Raw genomic sequence first — 16,213 nt, 5'->3', positions numbered from 1 at the left:
AAGCTTACTTGTTGCTCGTTGATTATCCACTCGGAAGACTAAACTCACATGTTTTCTTGCTCAGTTAAACTGATTCGCTAATCAAAATCTACCTTAGTGAAATAAATTTTCGTGAGAATCAAATCTCACGATTTTGCGACTTTTGAACTTATCGCAAAATGCTTTAATTACCATTGTCGCCATTCGGGAAAATATGTTCTCAGTTTGTTTGCGTAAATATACCAATTTTTTACCCCACCCACACTTTGTTTATTTATCTTAATGGTGACAGCTGTAGAAGTGAGAATCAATAGTGTGTGACTTCCTGCATATAAGGCGTGGCTTGTACCATGATAGTTGATGGCTTTACTTAAGTCGCCTTTCTTCTGGTGGAGCAATAGCATGGCCTGTTTACGATAAATAGTTCTGACTTCTGGTTATCATCAGGAAACGATTGATAAAGTTTAACAAAACTCCGTCAAAATTGCAGTTCTGATATCTGGAGTGATACTTGCAGCTATTTCATATGTTAGTTTTTTCTTTGGTACTAAAAAGTCTTCCATGTCTGTCTTAGAATCTTTACATTTTGATTACATTATTTTCACTTAAATTTTTTATGCCTGTCCAAGAAATTGATTGAATTATGCGTTCTAGTTAAACTTTTCTTTTTAAATACTTTTTTAACCCTGTTTCTTACCTGAAGGACATAGCGGTGAAGGACATAGCGGTGATAGCGCTCGGTGATATACTCTTGCTCAACTTGTAATTTAGCGAGAGATCACTTTTAAGTAACTATTTCGTGGCATCCACAAAATAAATTTTGATCAAGGAAAGAAAAATTATTATATTTCGAAATCCTGCAACAGTCCACCTCTCCTTTAAGCTTTGTTGAAACAACCAAGCGTTCAGATTTTATACTGGTAACAAAATTTGTGTAGATTTTGACGTTCTTTAAAATTTACACTGACGAGGATGAATTTAATTGTGTCTTTCATTGTTTATCTCTGGTGTGTAAGTCCAGAGTTTACCTTCTTTTTTTGAATCTGCTACAACTAGTCAATAGCCCGTGGATAAATATATTTTATACCGCATTACGTGCATCTCGCTACTTGCACAGATAAGCTACCATTTTGCGTGCCAGATAAATAGACGGACGGACAGACGTATATGGGTATTATAATATAGACTAGTCTTTGCCCGTGGAAAAATCCGCGGATCACCCGTCCTTTATATTTACTCGTTGCAACAAAGTGGATAAAAATATATCATATTTGATATTCGTGTTTCCGTAACATCATTTTCTAACTTGGCGGGGGCTCTGCGCAGAGACAGACAGACGACGGCTATTATTACAGAGATGAATCAACTTCTATTGGTATGTCATATGTTCCCAAATATTCATTAAAATCCCCAGCACCCTTGGCGAGTTACATTTTGATACGTTGATAACATTGGTAAGGAGTTATCTTATTCATCAGCATCTTTAGCACCCTCTCTTGATAATTAAGAGAATTCTCTTTTTGACAGTAATTCTTATTACTGATCGGAAAAGTTAAGGTAGGACAAATGGCACTTGGTCTGGCAGAATTTTCTGTGGTTGGAATACTGACAGTGATTTCGGTTTGATTATTTCTGATCTTCCTTGCTCACATGATCATTATCGGAAATACGTTCTTCTTTAATGCTTTAACCGCAAAAAATGATCCTACTCACCCGAACAATCATTTAATTCTGCAACTATAAAAGGGTAATATGTGGCCACACTGGTTTTGTGTTCATTGGTTGATTTGAATTTGGGGTTTGTTTTGAGAAATTTCGGGAATTTGAATTTGGGATTTGCTCTGACACATTCGTTCGCGTTTAAGCTGTCGTGTTAAAGAAACTTAATTTTGAAGCTTAGTTGTCGATGTTATGTTGATGTCTATTATGCCTATTGTTTATTTTTTAACTTCTGTAAACAGATGTAATAACTCTTTTTTTTTGTATTGCTGTCTTATTGTTCGAACGTTGCGGATAGATTATCGTTGTGTGTAGACTATCGTTGCGTGTAGATTATCGTTGCGGATAGATTATCGTTGCGTGTAGAGTATCGTTGTGTGTAGACTATCGTTGCAGATAGATTATCGTTGCGTGTAGACTATCGTTGCGGATAGATTATCGTTGCGTGTAGAGTATCGATTATCTATCGAGTCTCCACAGCTACAACATTTGGTTAAACTCTTTTTACAATGTCATCAGCATGATTCTTCATGGCTTGGCCATCACATTGAATAAAAAAATGCATTTTACGAAGATTATTTTTACGATTTAGTTATGTTGAGATATTTCGCGAATTTTTTTTCGCGATTAAACCATATTAAAACTTCAAGGTCTCAACTACAAGAACGTGACGGGACAAATGGAATCATCAACGAACTTGGGAAACACAGATTATAATTTCGTTTGATAGCGTTAGCACATGACAGGGTGAGATGGGTGGGTTTTAAAAGGAGAAAGTATCTGCTACCTCTTTGACTAGACATAATTTCTTTGCAGTGCTGAAATTTTGTAGCTTTTTTAACTTTTTGGGGCTTGTGACGATCTACCACAATATCCCCAGTACTAATTAAGGTACAGAAGTTTGCTATTTCTATTTTAAGGCAACGTGTAATGAGTACAAGTCTTGCGGGGTTAAAAACTTCATCAACTAGATTCAACAACTCCTAAGAATTATTTAAATAACTGTTATTATTTTAATTATTAATATTCTTGTCGGTTTGTTTTTATGTTAAGAATATATGCACGACAAAATCGTTTGTAAAACTTTTAATTGCTATGAAATTTGAGAATATGGCATTGCATGTTTGGTTATAAAAGAAACGAAGTGAAAAAAGCGGGAAATGGTTCAAAGAGGTTATAAAGTGAAATATTTCACAAAAAAATTAAAGATGTATACCGCAAATTATGTATGAATATTTTTATATTAATCACAGGTGAAATAACTTTGGTTTTTAAAGCTACATGACTTTAAAAAAATATTGAATGCCATGGAAATCTTTAACATCGATACAAATGCATTAAGTGATAAACGAAAGAAAAATAAGAAAGAAAAAGTGAACATAAAGAAACAAAGAAAAGTTCCAATTTTTAAGGTACGTGAAACCTTGTGTATAATTTTGAAACAGAAGCCTACTGCTTGATACTTACCCGTTTTTGTTTAAAAATCCAAGCAAACGGCTTACTAGTAAATCCTCTGCGAAATTTTTTTTGTGTTTACATGGTTTCAGACGAAATAACGCTCCTGCCGGTACAAACCTCACACCAGTGCGACAGATAGGTAGGACGTGGGTCAAGAGACGTTAACTTTTAGGTTTGTACCCCAACTTTCGGAACAAACGTGTTTTGAGGCATTATTATTTTTAAGGATGCTGATGACGATTTTAGAGTTACCAAAGCCCAAAACTCTATTTTTTATTTTTTTAATTTTGACAAAATCTGACACTTTTTTATTCTCTTATCGTTCACCTCCAGGTGCCGCTCTCTTTTAACAACAATGGGGCTATGATTACTTTGCTGAACATTGTCTTGCAATGAAAAATTAATTGCGTCACTGTTCTAGCTTGTTCGGAGAAATGCACAATGGCGAATATATTTTGCCTAAAAAAGCGAAAAATTGTCCTACGTACGAGGTTCTATTTTGCCAGCATACAACTGCCACAGTCAGTCTAATCAATATCCGAAAGTGGATATACCTTAGGAGTACTAATTTTCACGGGTACTAATTCTCGCGAGTCAAAAAACGTTGTACTTCGTGGGTATTGATTTTCGCAAATCTAAGAAATTTTGATTTTTCGCGAGCATTAATTTTCACGAATTGTTCGTATTTTAAACTTTCGCGGGAATTAATTTTCGTGGAAGTGGACTTTAAATAAAAAAATGTAATTTATTAACTTTGCATTCCACGAGAAGCCTTCCGAAATGGGAAATTGAAGCAATTAAAAGACATGTTCTAACAAAATTGCCACTTTCTTACTAATCATAAGCCATGGTCGAATGCATCAAATGCATTTCCATCTAGATTCTGGTGCTGATTAATTATCAGAATCACCGTCAGGTTCCCATTCTGAGTTGGAGTCATCCTCACAAACGTTCGAACGTTTCTATTGTTTCCTGTGTTGCAAACGTTTAAAAAATGAATGGGACTCTTGATATTCTACTTCAGAAAGAAAATGTTCGAAAGATGACTTGAATCAGAACTCATAAGCAAAGTAAAACTCCGACAGGATTAAACACGTGCCTGGGAAACAACACTTATCTCTTGTGATTTCATAACGTGTGGCGGGACATCTTTTAATGGAGATATCAAGGATTACCAAATTCATATTACAAAGGGTTGCAAGGGTACAAGCGACGGTAACTGGGAAACATTATCGACGTAGCCCCCTTTTATTCAAGGTGGACTCGATGTTCCTTGTCTTGTCACCATCACAATACTCAGCAGCATAAGGAACCATTCATTGATTGCCCGGTATGAACAGTTGTTAGGGGAACTCTATCTCGAACCAAATGATGAAGATATAATGGGGACGTTCTTATCCGTCATCCATGAGAACGATTTCGTGGGAACCAGCAAATGTACGCCGTGTGTGGCTTCGTCAAGCACAAAAAATAAAAAGAAAGCGGAAGTTCGGTCAAGAGAGATTCGAGAAATGTTTGGGAAGAAAAACAAACGATGTGATAAAGTTGCAGTCGATTATGTTTTGGGAATATATGCGTTGTATTTTTAAGGTTGTCTTTTTTATCATCTCTACCTGATAAATTTAGCTTTTTTCGCGGGTATTGACAAGTTAAATAGAAATTTCGTTAAATAAATTTCTCCAATCATTCGCCTTTGTCGAATCTGATAAGTAAAGAAATTATAATTTTTGTAAGCAAATTATTTTGGGTAAGCATTATTATAGGGAAATGCAAATTAAATCAATTATTGAAGTAAACCCATCCAAACAGCTTTTACGTTACCAGATTATTATTACATTATTAGGCTAACACTAACATAATCAAAAAAATAGAACTATTGATATGGTTCTTTGTTTTTTGCTGCCGAGAATGTTAAGAAATATTTAGGCGTTAAATTGCGGCGTTAAATTGCGAAATTCCTATTATTTGCAATAAATAGGAATTTTGCAACGCCTTTTTAAATTTAATTTGTATTAAAAATACATGCGCGCGCAAAAAAAAATTAGTATAAAATTCTTGAAGAACTTTCCTTTGAATAACATTTGTACCGTTCATCATAAGTCAACAATTTTTCGACATTTCCTTTTAGTCTCAGATAGCGCGGCGTCGACAGTAGTCCTGAGAATAAACCTGAAGAAAAGGTTGAAAGAAACATTTACATTTTGATAAAAAAAATCCTTTTTCGTTTTAAGTTTTACCGGGGTGAGCATTATTTTCTGTTCATCTCGTTAACTGTTAAATAAGAAAGTATCCAGTTCAACAAGTGAACAATCTACGCTTCAACTATTGGAACTAACTAATCTGCACATTGTAAGACAGCCGACACACGACGTTCTAATGTTCCGCTGAATCCCGCACGTCGGCTTCCTTGCTACGGGACAAAGATGTACTGGTCAGCCGCAGTAAATTATTGATCTTAAACTTGTCCACATAGCTTTTAGATTTTTTTGTCCCCCCCAAAAGAAAAATTTAGAACGAGACCAAACTGTACAAGTGCTACCCATATTATTCGATTCGTTTGCAAATATTTTGGTTGGAAAATAATTCTACTTGGTAATTGTAATTGAACATATAATATATAAATATAAAACAAGAAGATACAGAACAATGGTGGGGCTCGGAAAGATGTGTCCACAGCTATATATCATGCGACCTGTAGCACGACTATCATTCTAATTGCGTGTTTCCAATAAGCCGTCTCTTTCTTTTTCTTAAAGGAGTTAACAAATTTACTCGGTGAAAATATTTGTCACCTGCACGAAATTTAGTCACTTTTAATCCAACTTAATACTTGTTAAGTTTATTATTTCTAAATTCATTTCAATTATTACATTTCATTCTTTATCCTCCAATTAAAAAACTATTAGCACCGGAGTGAAGTGGGAGATTTGCTGACAGCCATGCTTGAGTGTTCTAAGATGCTGTAATGGTATTCTATTATTACTACTATTATTTACCCAGGATAGCCTCTTCAGTTTCTATGCGAACTGTTATCAATGAGGTTCCTGAGAAGGGAGTCCTAGTGCATTTGAAGCTCCCATTTAAGCTACGGACGGCGTGCAAACACAACAACTGCTCAACTAGACAACCGCCTTAGACATGAATCCTATTCTCATACTGAACGCTAAGAAGAAAGAATAGTTGCATACTTTCATAGTCTCTGGCATAACTCGGTCTGGGTTTGAACCCAAGACCTCCCGCACTAAAGGCGAACGCTCTACTACAAGGCCACCAGTCCGTGTATAGTATTTATTATTATTTACTTATTTCATTTATGTTGGTTACTAAAGTGAAGAGCGAATCCTCGCTTCCTCCCCTAATCCACCTCGAGGTTCTGTATAAAATATGCTAGAAGTGAAAGTGTGCTAGATGTTTTTCGCATCATTTACCCTTTTATAACTACTCCCTATGGTTCACGATAACTTGTTACGATCTTTTATAAAAACTGCGATATAATTAAAAAAATATTTTTGAGCTAAAAAATGGCTATATTATAATTTGATTGGTTATTCGTCTGTTTGATAGGTTTATAGTAGTTATAAAAGGGTGATCTATGCGAAAAACATCGATCGGAACAAAGTGTGTGCTACAGCCAACAGGTGGTTACTATGGTGTTGCTAAGGAGATATATGCTTCCTAAGCAATAAAATACAGAGCAGATTTAAAGAAGTATCACTATATCAAAGGACGTCATTTTCGATCCCAATGACGTCATTATATTATTTTCATTATCTTGCACATTTTTAAATGCAACATTCTAAATATGTAGCTAGCTACCAAGTATAACGGCATGGACATCAATACCTGTAGAAAATGGAACTTTTTACTTTTATCGTTAAAAAAAGAAAATCTGGTATAAACATGAAATCATTTCCGATCCCAATGACGTCATTAAAATGTTTTTTTTGCTATTTAGTCAATAGAGCTACTCAAAATCAAGTTGAGGAATTCAAATTTATTGTAAAATTGGGAAAAAGGCTTACTTTAGGGCATCATTTATTACCCCTATAACTTCATCAAATTATTTTTAAACTGAAATCTTTCTACAAATTTGCCAGATTTTATCATCTAAGCATAAGTAGTCCAGAATAATATCTGGCGGGCACGTTATCCCCCCTTTGATGCTACACTAGACCAAAACAAGCCTGGTGTTTATTGGGGGTAAAACTTTTAAATAATAGCCCCACCCACCCAACTTTGTATCCTCCTTTTTGATGCACGAGAAAAGGAGAAGCAAAGTCAACAAAAAACTAACGTAGGTAAAAATGGGCTCATTTTTTTGTTTATTTATTTTTTTAAAAGAAAAGGAAAACATGTTTTTTGATTGAAATCAAGATTAAAAATTTATTATTTTGCCACAAAATTTATTTAGTCACACAATAAAAAGAGTAATGTTAATAAAATAAATTGTTTAAAATAAAATAACAAAGAAAGAAAAGTGACGAGAAAGTTCACAATTGCTTTTTCATTACTCTACAGGGAGTTGGAAGAAAATAATACAAAACGTAAACAAATTTCACGAAGTTGGTTAGAATGCTTGTAGCAAAATTGAAAGAAAACCAATCTACACCCCCAAAATAACATACTGAAACATCATAATAAAAATAATGAAATAAAAATTAATTTCTTCTGTGAATTTTCCTAATATGTTGCACGTTGGCTTCTATGTGCTCCCCCGTTGTATTTAAACCCAGTTTAAAGCTCGTTGAACGTATGTACTATCTATTTTTAAAGGAGGAGAGCCAGTACGACAATTCATAATAATTAACACTTTTTTTAAGCAACAACAAATATATACAAGTTTCAGATTTTTCCTCATAAGTCAGATTTATATTTGCCACTATCATTGAGGTTATGAGGAATTTTTTACAAGAATGTGGCTATTCTCGGCTAACGTAAGTTTTGCCTTCTCACTTTGTTTGTCGGTTGTTCTCAGTTATCTTATTGGAAACTAAATTCTCGATCATTACATGTTCATATTGTTTCTTCAATATATTATATATGTATTAGTGATATTAAACGCAAGTTAAAGATTCCGCCTTTGCTGGGAGAAATCAATTACAGTAGCTATGTCTTGCGAACGGCGACACATATACCATGGTATACCATGTGTTCTCAATGAAAATGCTTTACCTGTGCGTTAAAAAAAATTTTTTTTGAAAATTTTGTATTCAACAAGATAGTTTAAGAAAGAGAACGTATGCAGTTTTTTTTAATGTTTAATATGTTTTAAAGTCTTTTCTCCCTGTTTATTATTATTTGGGGTAGATATCGACCCTAATGCATTACATGAATTATAGTGTACCTTCTGTGAATTTATTTTTTTAATGCACCTGCTTTCCGAAACTGGTTGTTTAGAATTTGACTAATAAGTATGCAAATATATTGACACCACTGTTTCGGCCATTTTACAAAGTTGCTAAAAAGTTAGTTGGCTGGTTGATTGATTTGGCAAACTCAACTTTCGAATTTTCCTTAGCCTGTAGCTACTTTTTAGATTAGTGGGTTTGATAAGCGCCGTTTACATTGCGCAAGCTGCACTTTCTAACATTTCTGCTTTGCGAAAAAATCCACGTCTGGGTTCACAGAAACTCCAAATTTTAAGAAAAAAAGCCATGCTGACGTGAGCAAAAATTAGCACAGCTTAAGAACTTGAACCTAATATAGAAATAGCCCATATAATCACTTTGCTACCATTTATGTTTTTGAGAATTGTAGTTAAAAAAGTTAAATTTAGAAATTTTGCCATGCTTACGTATATTTAGGCTTAAACAATAGATATTTTAATATTGTCGAATTTTAAAGAAAATCTAACATTATGATAAACCTCGGCGAAAGTCGTTACACTTAAATGTGATTTTCATCATTTAGTGAAATTGTTCTACGCCTTGGGTGTGTGTACAATTTTAAAATTTACATTGAGTTTTAAGGCGCAAAGAGAAAAAAGAAATGAATAAAAAAGCGTGAGAAGGTAATTACACAATATGTTTATATTTAGAAATTTACGTCAGAAAACAGTGACGATGATTTAAATCGCAAGTCAATGGACAGTGAAGAAGAAAAAGAAGAAGAAGAGAAAGAAAATATGGGAATTGAGAAAAAGCGTCGTGCGTATAAAACACTGGAAGAACTTATACAACCTATGTCTAGCAAATACAACCTCAACGATGAAATCAAGAAGCTTGAATATATCACCTGCTGTATAGGTGCCTGTAGCCCAAGAATTAAACGATGGATTCGATTATCAGGTATAGGATTATGGGTCCTTAGTTTGTTGTATCACTTTGCATCCGATATCTATGAATCAATCGTCTTTTATGGTTATACATTCCTCGCTGTGCAAGCAGTCTGGTTTTCGGCGTTTATTCTTTTAACTTGGGCGACTGCATTTCGAACCTTGCCGTGGTTAGAAGAAGGCTTGAGAAATATGAGAAGAAATGAATGTTATGAAAAGTCAATCACAGAAATGGTGGTTGTTTTGAAGGTATGTTTATTTGACTTAGAGGCTGTTTACACGAGACCGAAGTGAAATTAGGGCTAAAAAATACACCGTGAACCGCAATTTCACTTCTTAAATGTCAACGGCGCCTTATCCTCAAGTCAACTTTTCCATTCCTTATTTTTTATGTTGAAAAAACTTTTTCTTCCAATAGAAATAGTTATTTTTGTGGAAGAGTCAATCGTGGAAGAGACAATATTTTTTGGGACAGTAAATATCAAAAATTTAAGGGAATGAAATTGGAATATATTTCCCCCGTCTTAGCAATATCTTGAGCTAAAAAATCCATTAATGTACAACTGCGGAAGTTATTTTTCACTCATGTTCTCATATTTTTACTGCATATTTTATTTCGTCGGGTTGTTCCTTCTAAACTTTTGTTTTTTTTGCCAGAAAATACCTTATATCGCACTCGTATTTGGAATTATTTCTTCGGCTATTCAACATGGTGTCATGGCTAAAGATGGCGGCTTGCATGTGGATTATGGTTTGAATGCAACAGCGCCTATTCAAGCCTTGTTTCACACAGTCCGCTTTGTAACGGGTGTACATATTTACTTTGCTTACATGCTGTTCTGGGTTTTACCCACCGCCATCATGCTGATGACTGGTTATGCAATGACGGAGTTCATGGGTAAGAATAACATTTTTTCTTTCAAAATTTTGGAGTTTTAAGTTTATATTAGGCAATTAAACTACTTTCATTCGTACAAAATGAAAGAAAATGAAAAGTTGCAACACCTAATAAATTCTTAACATTTCCAAACTCTCATAAAACAGGGACAATAAAAAATGTCTAAAAATACTAGCATAGTCCGAAGTTATCATTGGCATTATGGTCAACGAATAAAAAGTCTTCACCGTCGATTAACCATCTTGTTTTTCTTTCTCCTTAACTTCTATAATCTCTACTTCATATAGTATCCCTGGAGGAGACCTGTTTAAGGAGTTGTGAAGTGTTCATAAGAAACAGCATACATATGTATCTTCTGTCGTGATTTTTTAACGTCCAAGATATGCGTCCAAAAATTAGGTTTAAAAACGTCCAAAAATATTTAGTCGGAAAATAATGATTCTATTTCTGAATCTTACCCTCTAAATTGTAACTTTAGAGAAAGAAAATAAGTTCCCCGCCCCTCCACCTCTCACAAACCTAATTTTAATTGGCCCCTAAACTGTTATTGAGGAGCGGCCAAATAATGGGAGCGAGGTTAAAAATCTGATCTGATATTTGACTTCGTTATAGATCAAATGAGCGTGAAAATGAAAGATAAAACGCATGTGTTAACTTTTAAAGAAGCAATTTCAACATATTCCAGTCAAGCACAATTTGTGAAGCAATCTTCTTCAAAATGTCTCGTAAGTATGTGTTTGGAGTCCGTCGTCACCAAAAATGTTCTCGTTAAATCTAACGTAAAATTGGTGAAAATTTTCTCTGTTTTTTAGGTGGTACTGACGACACTATTATTCACAGCTGTAATTTGTTTTGGTTTAAACGCTTACTTGTTTTTATTCATCCAAAGAAGATACATTCACTTGTGGCACTCCCTGTTACCTGCAGCTGTTATGATCTATCCACTATGTCAAGCTGCTTGGGTGACTAAAAAATATCGCTGGTACGCACTTTGTAATATTAAGTTACCTTCCAGTGAAGCGTTCGTCCAGAGACTCGAAAATTCCGAATTCCTAAAAACATTGTTTACTTCTACTAACGTCCTGAAGATTCTAGAAAAAAATGATGGGACACCCACTTAACTTATTTTAATATCAACATCTCAAAGCACTCCTTTGGCCTCAAATTTTTAAAATTTTAAAAAGCCTTACTTCGACTTTAGTGACGCAAACTGTTCGTGCTAAAATCAAAGTAAAGAGATGGTGGGCTAGCTAAATGATAATCCACCTGAAGATTCTAGAAACAATTGAAAAAATTTATTTTTTAGTCGGAGAAAAATGGGTTTAAGAAAATATTGATCTGAAAGGTCTGAGAGGGAAGCACACTTAGCAGCAGCCACTAAATCTATTAGAAAAATCCAAATCTTTAAAAAGTTTGATGCATTTCTTCTCAATATCAACGTCTAAAGGCGGGGGCAAAACTGTCCAACATTTCATCCAACATGCAATTTTGTGATGTTGGATGAAATGTTGGACACCAGTCACTTCAAAGTTTTTAAAAAAGAAGAAAAAAATCGTGTTGGTCGATGTTGGATGAAGTTTGATCACCGTCAAACATTTCATCCAACATTTTCGGCAAGATCAAAGGAATTCTTTATCTGAGTTGCGTGAATTCTCATGTTGGATTGGTTTGGTGGTACATTTCATTAAACATATAAAACTCCCACGAATATCGAACATTTTGAATGGACTGTTTTTAATTTAATACCAGACGGGATATTTCATTGAGGAAGAAATCGAAATCTCCCACATCCATCTAAAACATTTCCCTAAATCTGAACCTGTCTTCGATCTTTAATTCTTTAATGATATTACTAAAATATCCATTTTGTTCCCTCCTCTCTATTTACTCTCTTGTTTTTCCGCTAGTTGGTTTTTCATCGTCTGAATCGACGAGTTCGTTCAGTAACATAAGCAGCACTGCGGAATTCCTTCCGTCCGCCATTTTGTTTTTCAGGAATGAATGAACTCTTTATCGTTCGAATGTTTTTAAAAGCAGTCCCACAAACCTAAAATTTTGCTTCATCCAACATGCATTTTCATCCAACATTTCATCCAACCTTAATAGTGTTGTTATCCCTTACCCTCAAATTTTTAATTTTTCATTATACTTCGATTATAATTATAATTTGTATCAAAAACTTCAATATACGAAGTACTAAAAAAACACAGATAGTGGGCTAGCAAACAACCTATCCGATGGCGACATTCTCATTATCGTTCTCCAAAGTTCTCCAAAATGTAAAGAGAAATTTGTCTCACATTTTAAGGGATCTTGCTATATTACCAGTACCAACGCTATTTAACAATTTAATACAAAAATTTGAACTAACAATTTTCGGAATACGTACCGAAAAAACCATTGCCAAAATCTGGAAAATTTTATGTTCAACCTCTCAAGTTAAACTCTTTCGTTTAATCGTTGAGGTAGGTATTTCTATGGTTTAACATAAACAAATATTACACTCGTATCCCGAAATATTTATATGTTTTTTATTTCGTCATTCTATAGTCACGGTATCCCTGTGTTTCCGTGTCTTTTCTATGAGCATATTCCTTTACACTTGTGTGGAGAGGCGGGAATAGAAATTTTTGGCCTATGGATGCGTATAAATGCGTAAAAATTAAAGTGCATAAAACCAAAAAATATTTTTGCACTGATGACACGATATCAGTACGCTGAAATTATTACCACATACGTTTTAGCAGTGCATGGAAATGAATCAGCACACGCGCAAACATTACATAAGGTTTGCAGAAAATTTTTCCCCGCCGAAATACATAAAAAACTTTAAGTTCCTGAAAATTGACAGGGTGCGAAAAAAAAAGATTTTTTTTTCCTTTTTTAGGTTTATTATTGTTGTTGTGCGAGCTTGGGTACATCGAGACGATTTAGATGAAACGAGCAGCGAAGAGGATTCTGGGATTGACGAAGTTGAAAAAAGTCCAAAGAAAACATCTTCGAATTTGCCAACTTTGCCGAAATTTTCAAAAAAGAGAAAACGCGATCAGGAACATAAAGAAATATCTAAACTGAAAAAAAACAAGAAGACACAAGGCGTTGGGCGCGTTCATTCAGCAGCAAGAGGGCGCTTAAAAAGATCATCCTCCCTGGGGGCGACTACTGACCAGTTAGCAAGTATACTAAAAAAGAAGCACAGTTTGTTTCCATGGCAACGAGATTTGGAAAATCTTAACGCGGAGTCAAATGAGAAAACACAAAATTCTTTTGCTGGAACTGTAGGTGCCGCAAAAGCAATCGCAAAATTTCGAAAAAATGCGAAACAACCTCGGTTTAATTTTGAGAAATTTTTATCGTATTTGGAAAGTATGCGGTCCGTGGTTGGATTTGAAATTGCAGGTATCATTGTGACATGGGATCTGGTGTCGACAAGTTTGTTTTTAATGTTCTCCATCATTGCTGTTTTTATGCAGGAATCGATTTTCGGCTCACAAAAGAGCACTTTATAATAACGGTTACGCGTGGATGGGTACATTGATTATCAACCAGTACGATATAATTTTTTAAATTGTTCAGTCTAGCTCGACTTGTTATGGTTAAATAAACGCCTAAGTGTTTAGGCAGCAGCTCTTAACGTCGATTATCTAGGCATACCTTTCAAACCTTAGTGCTTATACTCACAAAGTGTCGGTCAACCTCGTTCCCAGGGCATTTTGCCTTGTTGATGAAGTTGATAGCGGCGAAAATTGTTGGCCACTCCGTAATAAACGGCTCAAGGGCCACAAGACCCTGGGGACGAGGATGAGCGTCGGTATACGAGGCAAGATAACTTTCAATATTTGCAGTTGTCCACAGCCAAACATTCAGCATCATGTATATCGGGAATAATATGCATTGAAGACGTGAAACTGCAAACAAGAACGTTTTAATGGTGGCTGGCACGTGAATGTTACCGAGAATGTCAAAGTTTAGCCAAATTCCAAGATAATGACCGCCGCATTAGTCATCAATTTTCGTCAGGAAATAGCTCATTTTGTGGTAGATCGTTTAATGTTGCATTCAAGTTAAAAGTTGGGTCCAGAAACGCAGGAAAGGGAGTTATACATATACCTTTTTGATAACTGAAACACGATTTGTAGAAAGAGATACGTAATTTCAACAGCTAAATCGTTCAATATTGAAAAAAATTAGAAAATAAATTTATTACTTCACAGGTTCGTTAGTGTTGAGGGCTAAACCCAAAAACATGATTCCTCTATTGAATACTTAGGTATCATATCTCTCAACCTTGTCCCAAGGGCATTTTGCATTTTTGATGAAGTTGATAGCGTCCACTCTGCAACGGCTAAGGGGTAAAAAGATCCTGGGGACGAGGTTGCATATCTTTGAAATCACAACACTCACAAACTCTCTATGTTTAGCTTATAAAGGACAAATTATTACAATCAATTATTACTGTTATACATATGATTAAAGTGTGATAAAAAGGCAATGAAAATCTTTTATCTTGCACTCCTTATTTTTTTGTCTAGCTTTTTCTTTCAAGCAACTATAATTAATCACCATGGAGCCCCAACATCCATTCCTAGAAGCAACGTGCTGAAGAAAACAATACGTACTTGAAAGAAAAAGCTAGACAAAAAAATAAGGAGTGCAAGATAAAAGATTTTCATTGCCTTTTTATCACACTTTAATCATATGTACAACAGAGAAAATCAAATTCACAACATTTATTTTGTAAAAAAAAAAAAAAAAAAATGTGAAAAATTGCATTAATCCACCTCAAAGTATACTTTCTCATCTATTTTTTTTAGAACTAAATATATTTATTCATTAAAAATAATTGCAATTTAATTAAAATATAAATAAACTAAGGTTAAATAAAATGAAAATTAATAAAGAAAGGACAGTATAGAGTAAAACTGTATTGAGTGTGCGTCCAACATATTTTTGAATTAAAACATAATTGGTTATTGTTTGTTTTTTTAAGTTTGGTCCTTTTTTGACTGTTGTGATTGTGTGACGAAGGCTTTGAAGAAAAGCACGCGAAACATATTGTTATTGAAAAACAAAGTAACAAAAACTGGATTCATTGCTTGCATGCTTTGTTGACGTACAAAATTGAGGAACAAATATCAAATTTCATCATTAATACCATCGAATTTGGTGAAACGGAAATTAAAGTCTTTTTTTCTGTTGTTAATTAACTCGTTATTTTTATGACATTCCAGCATGTTTTGACAATTCATTTTCCTTTACTTTTTAGATATTTTCGACGGGAACTTCATACTATTGGAACCTTGGATTACCTTAAAAATTTAAATGCAATAACAAATATGTTAATAGAAAAAATTAGTTAGAAATGAATGCTTATTCTTTCAAAAAAGTTCTAAAATTTAATTCTTGTCAATATTTTGGAAAATAAAGACAGTTTTGATTTACCATCTAAACTTAAAATTCCTGACATTTTCCTGGCATTTCATCAAAAGAAAAATTTTTTAGTACATTTCTGACAGATTGGACGCCCTGTAGTAGTAGAATGCTAAAGCGTGTTTTTAAATCCCATTCTCGTCCCCGGAGCTCTTTGACATTAAAACATCAAAAGTACTTACCTAGTCTCGAGGTTTAGCTCAAAGAGCTCTGGGGTTGAGAATGATTAAACCCCCGCCTTTTTGTGTTTATTGAATTGTTGAAGTCTCTCTCATAACCATTAACACGATTTAAGCTTTCTTACCATAACAAGGTTTCCACTCATTTTGCAACAATTTTTTTAGAATATTTAGAATTTTAGCTTTTTTTAGGAGATTATTTCAATTACCATGAAACACATACAAAAAATTAAAAAGGTCTTAGAATTAGTGAAAGTGTAACTTAGAATTAAAACA

The 16,213-nt window shown here is 34.2% G+C and overlaps 1 protein-coding gene across 2 annotated transcripts; it reads left to right on the top strand.

Annotated features, from left to right (window-relative positions):
- The first annotated feature begins 1,255 nt into the window (after window positions 1-1,255).
- LOC130636715 (uncharacterized) lies at window positions 1,256-15,079 on the top strand. Of its 2 annotated transcripts, none has more exons than XM_057446533.1 (6): window positions 1,256-3,110; window positions 9,194-9,679; window positions 10,088-10,328; window positions 10,941-11,053; window positions 11,141-11,310; window positions 13,216-15,079. In XM_057446533.1, exons 1-6 carry the CDS (start codon window positions 3,006-3,008, stop codon window positions 13,835-13,837), a joined length of 1,737 nt encoding a protein of 578 aa, XP_057302516.1. In that variant the 5' UTR covers window positions 1,256-3,005; the 3' UTR covers window positions 13,838-15,079. The 2 variants fall into 2 exon arrangements, with proteins under 2 accessions (XP_057302516.1, XP_057302518.1); XM_057446535.1 differs by lacking the exon at window positions 1,256-3,110 and adding an exon at window positions 5,375-8,090.
- The last annotated feature ends 1,134 nt before the right edge of the window (window positions 15,080-16,213 follow it).

This window comes from Hydractinia symbiolongicarpus, chromosome 3 (genome assembly GCF_029227915.1).
Source record: "Hydractinia symbiolongicarpus strain clone_291-10 chromosome 3, HSymV2.1, whole genome shotgun sequence".
In the NCBI taxonomy this organism is placed as follows: Eukaryota; Metazoa; Cnidaria; class Hydrozoa; order Anthoathecata; family Hydractiniidae; genus Hydractinia; species Hydractinia symbiolongicarpus.
This window is presented reverse-complemented; position numbering and strand designations above follow the sequence as displayed.

Coding starts and splice junctions, on each gene's coding strand:
- LOC130636715 (XM_057446533.1), top strand. CDS start 3,006: ATGGAAATCTTTAACATCGATACAAATGCATTAAGTGATAAACGAAAG. Junction 9,680..10,087: donor AAATGGTGGTTGTTTTGAAG/GTATGTTTATTT, acceptor TTTTTTTGCCAG/AAAATACCTTATATCGCACT. Junction 11,054..11,140: donor AATCTTCTTCAAAATGTCTC/GTAAGTATGTGT, acceptor TCTGTTTTTTAG/GTGGTACTGACGACACTATT.